At 42.7% G+C, this 12,291-nt stretch overlaps 1 protein-coding gene across 4 annotated transcripts in view; it reads right to left on the bottom strand.

Moving 5' to 3' along the window:
- Nucleotides 1–12,291, bottom strand: part of ANK3 (ankyrin 3) — a 332,095-nt gene that overhangs the window by 121,966 nt on the left and 197,838 nt on the right. For all 4 annotated transcript variants that reach the window (XM_056529886.1, XM_056529883.1, XM_056529885.1 and 1 more), the window contains 2 exons: nt 10,873–10,968; nt 2,136–2,208 (listed from right to left, as the gene is read on the bottom strand). In XM_056529886.1, the coding sequence (XP_056385861.1) occupies nt 2,136–2,208; nt 10,873–10,968 (169 nt within the window). The remainder of the gene's footprint in view (nt 1–2,135; nt 2,209–10,872; nt 10,969–12,291) is intronic.

Genomic DNA, 12,291 nt, shown 5'->3' with positions numbered 1-12,291 from the left:
AATAGAACAATTCAGTTGTCGGAATGGAACCCTATAAATGGACTATCATTCAAGGCTTCCAACCACCAGGAACTGTATATCACTACTATTAGTTTAGTTTATGTATGTACTACTATTAGTTTAGTTTAGTTTCATTTGGCTGCTACAGTGGGGGTCAAAAGTTTGGGCACCCCAGGAAAAAAATGGTATTAATGTGCATAAAGAAGCCAAGGAAAGATGGAAAAATCTCCAAAATTACAGATTAGACATTCTTATAATATGTCAACAAAAGTTAGATTTTATTTCCATCATTTACACTTTCAAAATAAAAGAAAACAAAAAGATGGTGTCTGCAAAAGTTTGGGCACCCTGCAGAATTAATATCTTGTACTGCCCCCTTTGGCAAGTATCACAGCTTGTAAACGCTTTTTGTAGCCAGCCAAGAGTCTTTCAATTCTTGTTTGAGGTATCTTTGCCCATTCTTCCTTACAAAAGTCTTCCAGTTCTTTGAGATTTCTGGTCTGTCTGTCACGCACTGCTCTTTTACGGGCTATCCATAGATTTTCGATTATGTTGAGGTCAGGAGATTGTGAAGGCCATGGCAAAACCTTCAGTTTACGCCTCTTGATGTAATCCCCCGTGGATTTCGAGGTGTGTTTAGGATTATTATCCATTTGTAGGAGCCATCCACTCTTTAACTTCAGCTTTTTCACAGATGGCATCAAGTTATCATCCAAAATTTGCTGAAATTTTATTGAATCCATTTTTTCTTCTACTCGTGAGATGTTCCCTGTGCCACTGGTTGCAATACAACCGCAAAGCATGATTGATCCACCCCCATGCTTAACAGTTGGACAGAGGTTCTTTTCATTAAATTCTGTTCCCCTTCTTCTCCAAACGTACCTTTGCTCATTCCGGCCAAAAAGTTCAATTTCAACCTCATCGGTCCACAGGACTTGTTTCCAAAATGCATCAAGCTTGTTTTTTGTTTTCTGTTATTTTGAAAGTGTAAATGATGGAAGTAAAATCTAACTTTTGTTGACATATTATAAGAATGTTTAATCTGTAATTTGATGCCTTTTGGAGATTTTTCCATCTTTCCTTGGCTTCTTTATGCACATAATACAAATTTTTACCTGGGGTGCCCAAACTTTTGATCCCCACTGTATATATACTATATGGGAGCTGTATTTAGGTTGCATGGCATTAACACTGCACATATATATATATATATATATATTTTGTTATTTGGCTGCTATATATGCTATATGGCGATATTTAGGTTGCATGACATTGACACTGCACCATATATAATTTTTATTTGGCTGCTTTATATACTGTATGGTGGTATTTAGGTTGCATAGGATTGACACTGCACCATATATAATTTGTATTTGGCTGCTTTATATACTATATGGTGGTATTTAGGTTGCATAGGATTGACATTGCACCATATATTATTTTTTATTTGATGTCTTTATATGCTATTTGGGGGTATCTAGGTTGCATGGCATTGACACTGAACCATATATTATTTTTTATTTAACGTCTATATATGCTATTTGAGGGTATCTAGGTTGCATGTCATTGACACTGCACCATATATTATTTTTTATTTCACGTCTATATATGCTATTTGAGGGTATCTAGGTTGCATGGCATTGACACTGCACCATATATTATTTTTTATTTGATGTCTATATATGCTATTTGGGGGTATCTAGGTTGCATGGCATTGACACTGCACCGTATATTATTTTTTATTTGATGTCTTTATATGCTATTTGGGGGTATCTAGGTTGCATGGCATTGACACTGCACCGTATATTATTTTTGGTGATGGTACAACTTGGAAGTGTTATCTGAAATGGAAGGCACTTCACGTAGCCTCATCCAAAATTAGACGGGCCCCGCTGCTACTACTACGCGGAACACCTTTAACTATACCCTTCAATCACAAGTCCTATGCTCTCTGCTCTGTTCTTTTAATTCTGCTCTTTTGAGCTACATGTTTATTTATTCCTGCTTTGCTAACATTTCGGGAATATTAGATGCATATGTTTTATGAAGGCAAAAGAAGCCAAATGCTTCAACTCCTCATAGTGTAGCAATGGTGATGACACGGATAAAAGGAAGGATATATGTTGTTCCCATACCTTCATCATCTGACATGTCCAGGACCTCGTTCATCGTTTCCGGAACATTCATTTTATGCTTTTCTGTCACCATCTGTGGGATATAAAATTAAAATAAAGGAGAAATGATCACTTCCTATGTTAGGTTTTGGATGCACCAAGCCAAACATGACTACATAGTTGGAAAAAAGCAGCAAGATGATGTGTGTGATGGTCGTCATGCCAAGAGAAGAACAACCCTTGGATCTTACAAGAGATTTATGATGCTTATAACATGTGTGCTCCAAACATCTACATATGGAGTACAAGCGGATGTCTCCATTATTGCATGTCGGCCTAATGGAAATTTACTGTATTGAATGACGCTTTCCCATAATCAACATTTATTCCTTATCCACAGGAAAGTAGATAACTGCTAGATAGCGGAGGGCCCCACAGACTAGTGTGTAGTAAGAAGCCGTCTATTCTTCCTCTTGAGAAAGACCACGATGGGAAGGAGTTTGTATGAAGTGCCAGTAATAACTAAATAATTGAGAGATCTGGATTTCCTTTTTCTTTCTTATCACATTCCAAGACCCATAATGTTTTTATTTATCCCCTGACAGAGTTATACAGTGGTCCCTCAAGTTACAATATTAATTGGTTCCAGGATGATAATTGTATGTTGAAACCATAACTCTATGGAAACCTGGTAATTGGTTCTGAAGCCCCAAAATGTCATCCAAAAAATAGGAAAAAAAAGTGAGGATTAAAGAGAAATAAGTAGATAACTAATAAAGATAAAGCAAGTCCTTACATATAAAAGTAAGAAAGATCTGCTGGGAGCTGTAAATCACTGTCTATGTCAGTGTTTCCCAACCAGGGTGCCTCCAGCTGTTGCAAAACTACAACTCCCAGCATGCCCGGACAGCCGTTGGCTGTCCGAGCATGCTGGGAGTTGTAGTTTTGCAACAGCTGGAGGCACCCTAGTTGGGAAACAATGGTTTATGTAGAGGACAGGAGCTTCTTCAGGGTCCTATACAGTACACACAGTGTCCCAAATGGAGCCGCCCTTACTTGGTGTTCAAAAGGAGCAGCTATCCCTGGCACAGGTAAGGAGTAGTACAGAACTTGTAGTTCCTCCCTGTACTGTAGGGGGCGCTACCAGACAGCCAGTCAGTGCTTGCACCTCAGTAATAGAGGTGATTTACCAGTGAATGCCCATTCTGATTGGTCAGTTCCTCCAGATCTGGACTGTCTGTACATTGTATGTTGAGTCTGGTTTCAAGTTACAATGGTCCAGAAAAGACCATTGTATGTTGAAACTATTGTATGTTGAGGCCATTGTAAGTTGAGGGATCACTGTATACGGGATAATTTTTTGCAGTACAAGTTTTACTGGTACCCTTCATTTTACATAATAATGTATTACAAAGCCAGATAAAAAGATATTTCTGGGGCAAAATTTAAAATTTAATGGGACAATATAACTGACATGCTACATTTATTCTTAGTGACGGAACACTTAGAGTAATTTTTTTGACACTGGATAGCACCCCACTTTCACTGGATAGGTAGCTGAGCCCTCCATACCTTGTTGTTTACATTTATTCTATGGGTCAGTATGACTCAAACTTGGATATTTTTATTACAATAATAGAAATGCAAAAAAAACTAAAACATTTGCTTATGACCATGTTCTGACCCCTATAACTTTTTCTTTTCTTTTTACACCTACAGAGCTGTGTGATGATGGCTCATTTGCATAGATAGGACTTTGTAAACAGTTTGTGATGTGACCAAAAGTCAGCAATTTTACATTAAGAACAATAAAAATGGTTGCAATATGCTTTATTTGTAATAAGTGTCCTAAATCTTACATATGAAAAAAAATTATAATATATATATATATATATAGTGATCCCTCAACTTACAATGGCCTCAACATACAATAGTTTCAACATACAATGGTCTTTTCTGAACCATTGTAAGTTGAAACAAGACTCAGCATACAATGTTACAGACAGTCCAGATCTGGGAAAAGTGTCAATGGCTGGAAGAACCGACCAATCAGAATGGGCATTTACTGGTAATACCCCTGTATTCCTGAAGCGTATGCACTGACTGGTGTCTGGTAGCGCCCCCCATAGTACAGGGAGGTATTACATGTTCTGTACTCTTTACCTGTACCAGGGTTACCTCCTCCTTTGGACACCAAGTGAGGGCGACTCCATCTTATTTTTTTAGGACACAGCATGTACTGTGCAGGACCCAGAAGAAGCTCCTGTCCTCTACATAGACCAGTGTTTCCCAAGCAGGGTGCCCCCAGCTGTTGCAAAACTACAACTCACATCATGCCCGGACATCCTTTGGCTGTCCGGGCATGCTGGGAGATGTAGTTTTGCAACAGCTGGAGGCTCCCTGCTTGGGAAACACTGACATAGACAGTGATTTACAGCTCTTAGCAGATCTTTCTTACTTTTATATGCTATGATTTGCTTAATCTATATTAGTAATCTACTTATTTTTCTTTAATTTCCACTTTTTTCTATTTTTGCATGACATTTTGGTGCCTTTAGAACCAATTACCAGGTTTCCATAGAGTTCAACATACAATGGTCGTCCTGGAACCAATTAATATTGTAACTTAAGGGACCACTGTATATATACACACTGTATTAACATGAAAATAAGTTAGTATTTGTCATAAATGCTGCATACTACACATGTTATACATATTATCACATTAGAAAGTATAGACATGCAGATTTACTGCACTGTGCAGGGTCAGATTTATATTGCCCAAGCACTACCCACACATTATCAACATTTCTTTCCATAGAACACTTTATATCCCTGTATATCCTAACTTAGCAAAGATGTTTTATTTGTATCACTGCGGTACATTGTAAAACCTATGTTAGGGGTTGCTGTGCATAGTGATGAATGTGGTCATAAATCTATTTATAGGAACCACCCACTCCCATTCAGTTAGGAGGCTTTAGCCTTGATAGACTTGACTGTAAGATTTCTCCCTATTTGTATATGGGGGAAGATCTATCCGTCAAGCCTGACATGGTGGGAAGAAGCCGCCTGGGTCCACCCAGTGACTCAGAGCCCTGTTCCCATCTATATATGTGAAACATTGCAGCGTATTAGTTGTAATAAAGAAGCCTGTCCCTGCTGTCGTGCAAGAGAGGTGCAGTTGCCTATAGCAACCAATCGGATCTCTCCTTTCATTTTTAAAAATGTCTCTAAAATCTGATTGGTTGCTATGGGCAACTAGTCAACTTTACCTCTGCACAAGTTTTGATAAATCTCCCTCAGAATCAATTTAAATTAAAGGAGAACTCCGGCGAAAGTAAACTTATCCTCTATTCACTATCGCGAAGGGTCCGACTGCTGGGACCCCCTGCAATCTCCGGGACAGTACCCTGTCTCTCTCATTTCTATGAGAGCACCGATGATTCCCGAGTGCTGTACTCGGGTCTTTTAAGTATTCCCATAGAAATGAATGAAGCACGCGCCGTCTGAACTGAGGTTTTTCAATATATTACCATATATACTCGAGTATAAGCAGTTTTTCAGCACGATTTTTCGTGCTGAAAACGCCCCCCCTCGGCTTATACTCGAGTGAACTCTCCGCTTGTCAATCCCTTCTCAGTGGTCTTCAACCTGCGGACCTCCAGATGTTGCAAAACTATAACTCCCAGCATGCCCATCGGCTGTCCGGGCATGCTGGAAGTTGTAGTTTTGAAACCTCTGGAGGTCCGCAGGATGAAGACCACTGCGGCCTTAGTCATCATCCTGCCCCCCCCATTTGTTTTGTACTCACCTCCCCTTGGTGTTAAGTTACGGTGAGCTAGTCCGGGTCATCTTTGCTGCAGGGACCGCCCGGTGGGGAGGATTAGTCATTGTGGGCTGTCCATTTTCACCAGGGGGGGCCTCTTCTCCGCGCTTCGGGCAGGGCCCCGGAGTAGTGACGTTGCCTTGATGACGACGCACAGGGACGTTGCGCATGAACGTCCCTGTGCGTCGTCGTCAAGGCAACGTCACTAGTCCGGGGCAGGCCCGAAGCACGGAGAAGAGGGCCCCCCGGTGAAAATGGACAGCCCGCAATGACTAATCCTCCCCACCGGACGGTCACTGCAGCAGAGATGGCCTGGACCAGCTCCCCCTAACTTCCTGCTGAGGGGAGGTGAGTACAAAACAAAAGGGGGGGTGGGCTGGATGATGACTAAGGCCGCAGTGGTCTTCAACCTGCGGACCTCCAGAGGTTTCAAAACTACAACTCCCAGCATGCCCGGACAGCCGATGGTTGTCCGGGCATGCTGGGAGTTGTAGTGTTGCAACATCTGGAGGTCCGCAGGTTGAAGACCACTGATGAAGGGATTGACAGGCGGTGATGATGAAGGGGGGGGGATGATGACGGGGGTCTGGATGATTACATGGGGGGGATGATGTATTTCCCACCCTAGGCTTATAGTCGAGTCAATAACTTTTCCTGGGTTTTTGGGGTGAAATTAGGGGCCTTGGCTTTTATTCGGGTCGGCTTATACTCGAGTATATAGGGTATATAGTGATCGCAAAGATATACCATCACTTTATGGGCGGTGGGGACCTCCATTGATCTTGAAAATGAATGAGCCTCAGCACCAGTTTAGTGCTGGCCCTAGTTGCTTGAATGACCACCTCATTACGTGAATATTGGTGGTCTCTGACGGCAGACCCCAACCACAGCCACTGGACCCCAACTAAAGCAACCATCTGCAAAAGTGTTGGCAGTAAGTAGTGATGACATACCACCAGCACTTCCATACTGGGATTCTAGTTAGGGAGATGGCAGCTGGTTCAAAGTCCTTAGGGAAAATGACAGCAAGTTTACTGCACTGAACTCAATACATGAGGTTATTGTGCGGTGAACCGGATTACAATGAGGTATCACTTACCCGGATCTGCAGCCTGGTTCCGAAGAAACTTGTTGTATTAACCTCCACTGCAAATCGGGAAATGGCTGGCTTCACGCAATGGAAGCAGGACCTGGCATACCAAGCATCTATGGTCCGGCCTCCACTGTGCAAAGCTGGCAATTTACATATAAGCAACAGAGACTAATCCAGCGGGTATCTGGGTAAGTGATACCTCATTGTAATCCGGTTCACCGTACTATAACTCTGTGTATTAGGTTACATGCGGGTGAATCCGCTGTTAGTTTCCCTTTAATACAGGAATATAGGGTGTTTTTTATTTGGCAGTTCAAACATGAATATCAAAGGTTTTAACTATCTGTAAGCGTTTTAGCCCAATCCTGCAGGTCTGATACAGTATAGTCACATACTAGGCCACTGAAGAGCTGCCAGATCCTTGGGTTAGCTGTATTATTTGGCAGCCAGCATGACTGAGAGCTGAGTTAATGACATTGGCATTTCTGGCCCATGAGTCTGAGTTACTGTCATTTTGAATGTGTATGTTTGTACAGTATATCCAGCACATAAACCAATGTAATAGTCTGGACAACAATAGGTTTCTATGCAGATCAAAACTTTAACATGGTTATCTAGTAGAATATGTCCTCAATGTTGTGCAGAAACATAATAATACACAAAATTCAAATAAAAAAATGTATGATAACAAAAAAAAGTTTTTTTTAACCCCTTAAGGACTCAGCCCATTTGGACATTAAGGACTCAGACAATTTTATTTTTACGTTTCCTTTTTTCCTCCTCCCCTTCAAAAAATCATAACTCTTTTATATTTTCATCCACAGACTAGTATGAGGGCTTGTTTTTTGCGCGACCAGTTGTCCGTTGTAATGCCATCACTCGATTTACCATTCAATGTATGGCGCAACCAAAAAAATACTATTTGTGTGGGGAAATTAAAAAGAAAACAGAAATTTTGCAAATTTTGGAAGGTTTTGTTTTCACGCCGTACAATTTATGGTAAAAATGACATGTTCTTTATTCTTTGGGTCAATACGTTTAAAATGATACCCATGATTATCCACTTTTCTATTACTGTTGCGGTTAAAAAAAATCACAAACTTTTTAACCAAATTAGTACGTTTAAAATCCCCCTATTTTGAAGACCTATAACTTTTTCATTTTTCCGTATAAGCGGCGGTATGAGGGCTCATTTTTGGTGCCGTGATCTGTACTTTTTATTAATACCATATTTGCTTACACAAAACTTTTATTACATTTTTTATTAATTTTTTGGGGAATAAAATGTTCACGCCATTCACCGTACGGGATCATTTACATTTTATTTTAATAGTACGGATATTTACACACGCGGCAATACCAAATATGTATATAAAATATTTTTTTTTTACACTTTTTGGGGGTAAAATAGGGAAAATGGGACAATTTATGTTTTTATTGGGGGAGGGGGTTTTTCACATTTTTTTTACTTTATTTTTTTACTTTTATTTTAACACTCTTATAGTCCCCATAGGGGACTATTTATAGCAGCCATTCGATTGCTTATCCTGTTCAGTGCTATGTATAGGACATAGCACTGATCAGGATTATCGGTCATCTTCTGCTCTGGTCTGCGGGAAGGCAGATCAGAGCAGAAGACTCCCGGAAGGCAGCGGAGGCAGGTGAGGGGACCTCCGTCTGTCGTGCAGGATGATCGGATCGCCGCTGCGGGCGATCCGATCATCCTGTTAAGTGATCGCGATGCTGCTGATGCCGTGATCTGTATTGATCAAGGCATCTGAGGGGTTAATGGCGGACATCCGCGGGATCGCGGGTGTCCGCCATTACTGGCGGGTCCCTGGCTGCGATCCACAGCCGGGACCTGCCGCGCATGATGCCGGCATCGCTCCGATGCCCGCGGTTATGCTCAGGACGTAAATGTACGTCCTGGTGCGTTAAGTACCCCATCACCAGGACGTACATTTACGTCCTGTGTCGTTAAGGGGTTAAGTAACCCAATATGAATCAATACCATCTAAGTAGCCTGTAAGCCTTTGTCAGCAGGGCCCTCAGTCCTCCTGTTTGAATATTTAAATGGGCACTGTCAGATCCAAAAACTTTTGATATGTTGCATAGCATCCAAAACTAATAGGTTTTGCAATTGCTTTCATTAGAAAAATTTCAGTATTTCATACTGAAAAAGCCAGTCAAACAACTGTCCCCCCCTCCCCCTGCCTGCTTGGACACATACTAGTCCTGCTGTGTCAATGCGTCATCACCTATGTCATGGACACACTTCCTTGATTGACAGCTGTGAGCGCAGGGCTCACACCTGGAGAAAAAGTCCTCCCACTGTCAGCTTGTGTCCCGCTACTGTCAGTGAGGACAAGCTGGGAGTTGTAGTTTTGCTAATGCTAAGGGAGATGTGAGCAGACAGCATACTGAGGGAGGGGGCGTGGACATGCACTGTGAGGCCACGCCCCCTCCATTTGAGAGGAATTCAGACTAGTGAGCTAAATTAAAAGTGTAATAAAAAAATAAATAAAGGTGCTAGACACATAAAAATTACTGTCACGATTCGGCTTCCAGGTAGTGGATCCTCTGTGTCAGCGAGGGATTGGCGTGGACCGTGCTAGTGGACCGGTTCTAAGAGGCTACTGGTTTTCACCAGAGCCCGCCGCAAAGCGGGATGGTCTTGCTGCGGCAGTAGCAACCAGGTCGTATCCACTAGCAACGGCTCAACCTCACTGACTGCTGAGAAGGCGTGGGACAGAAGGACTAGGCAGAGGCAAGGTCAGACGTAGCAGAAGGTCGGGGGCAGGCGGCAAGGTTCGTAGTCAGGATGGATAGCAGAAGTTCAGGTACACAGGCTTTGGACACACTAAACGCTTTCACTGGCACAAGGCAACAAGATCCGGCAAGGGAGTGCATGGGAGGAGATCAGATATAGCCAGGGAGCAGGTGGAAGCCAATTAAGCTAATTGGGCCAGGCACCAATCATTGGTGCACTGGCCCTTTAAGTCTCAGAGAGCTGGCGCGCGCGCGCCCTAGAGAGCGGAGCCGCGCGCGCCAGCACATGACAGCAGGGGACCGGGACGGGTAAGTGACCTGGGATGCGATTCGCGAGCGGGCGCGTCCCGCTGTGCGAATCGCATCCCCAACGGCCATGACAGTGCAGCGCTCCCGGTCAGCGGGACTGACCGGGGCGCTGCAGGGAGAAAGACGCCGTGAGCGCTCCGGGGAGGAGCGGGGACCCGGAGCGCTAGGCGTAACAATTACATGGTCAGGATTAGGTACTGAGTGATATATAAAAAAAAAATATTTTTTGTTGGATCCGACGAGTACACTTTAATGTCTGATACTTGTCTTTATCTGTACTCACGACTTTGTAAAATGCTACGGAATCAGTTTAAATATAAATTATAACAATAATCATAATTTTTATTAGTGATAATAAGAATAAGAATAATTAGAGATTTTTCCTGCAAACCAGCAGCAAGAAGCAGAATAAATCGGTATCAAATACTGTCCAGAGAATAAGAAATTTGCTATGGGGATTTGCTCTCTGCTCTGGACAGTTCCTGACATAGACAGAGGGGGGTATCAGTGAGCACGGTGTCTGACTGGAAAGACTACATGATTTCCTTCAGGGCATACAGCAGCTGATAAGTACTAGAAGGCTTGTGTTTTTTAAATTGAAGTATTTTACAAACATATAAAGCTTTCCAGCAGCATTTGATTGGAAGAAAAAAAAAAAAAAAAGATTTTTCTCCAGAATACCCCTTTAAAAGAAAGTACTGACACATTATTGCCACCAGTATCCAGTATCAGAAGCACTATAATATGAATTCACTCACAACTGTAGTCAGGGTCTCTTCCGTCACCACCTTTAAAGTATCGACCACTGAAATATAACCAAGTCTTCTAGCAATGGCGAGAGCAGTGTTACCATTCTAAAAAAAAGGGACAACAATGGGTTGTGTTAGTGTTAAAGATTAGACACAGGCAGCCTGAATATGGCTGTAATTAATTTTACATCAATGTTTCCCAACCAGGGTGCCTATAGCTGTTGCAAAACTACAACTTCCAGCATGCCCGGACAGCCTTCGGCTGTCCGGGCATGCTGGGAGTTGTAGTTTTGCATAGCTGGAGACTCCTTGGTTGGGAAACACTGTTCTACATCCTTGCACCAACATCAGATGTCTCCAAATCATCTCTCTGCTTTACAACTTTCCATGTGAAGTGTCTGCACAGATGACTATTTCCTGGCACTCATCCATACATGAAATCAGCATTGAGAGACAACATCCTGCATATAATAATCATAGAACGTGTACAAAGTTGTACTAATGAAGCAGTCACATGCTGGATCCATGCCGTCATAAAGACACGCAGACAAACCATGACTTCTTATGAAACCTACGTTTAATAAGGTTTAGGCTAGGGCTGCACAGTATCAGGTTGCCGGGTTGCGCTGCTAGAATTAATGGTAAAGATTGTGGTCACATTTGCACATTTGGTGTAGGGAGTCACACACAGCACATATGGAGAGTATTTGAAGCTGCAAGAAATCTGCCAGGCAGCAGGAAATATGCTGCATATGCGCTAGGAGCAGACACACAGGGCTTTCCCCGCTCCAGCCCTGTGTGTGCGATAAGGTTTGGTGACGGCACGCGCGTCACAGTTTTGTTGGTGCACTCAGCCCGCCTCTGAACCGCACTGCACACACAGGGCTGGGGAGGGAATATCCCTGTGTGTGTCTGCTCCTAGCACATACGCAGCATATTTCGTACTGTCCGGCAGATTTCTCACAGCGCCAAATACGTTGCGTACGCACTGTGTGTGACCCTACCTTTAGGCTGTGTTTTCACTTGGCAGTTCTTGTTTTTGGAAAACTGTTACTGACAGAAGTGTATTTAAAAGGAAAGGGAAATATAAAAGAAGGACTCCTTCCTTACGGATCCACTTCTGACTTTGGTTCAAAAACTGCAGCTGTATTCCAAATCAAACTGCAAAGTGGAAACACAGATTAATCCAGCAGGTTTGAATGTCTGCGGATTGTCATATCCTGGTCACAGTAATTTGTGGGTCTCAGTGGGACCTCATCCAGTATCATTAGTTACAATGTAGCTGTGGAACAATGTAATGTTATGTCATGTGGCCACAAGTCCAAGTTAAAAGGGTTGTGTGCTGCCCTGCAGTTCGGAGCTCCGCTCACAGCATCCAGAAGTTCATTATTCCGAACGCTGTGTGCGGGCTTCCGTGTTCGCAGCCGC

Source organism: Hyla sarda, chromosome 7 (genome assembly GCF_029499605.1).
Source record: "Hyla sarda isolate aHylSar1 chromosome 7, aHylSar1.hap1, whole genome shotgun sequence".
In the NCBI taxonomy this organism is placed as follows: Eukaryota; Metazoa; Chordata; class Amphibia; order Anura; family Hylidae; genus Hyla; species Hyla sarda.
The sequence above is the reverse complement of the archived record's forward strand: the minus strand, read 5'-3'. Positions and strand labels throughout refer to the sequence as shown.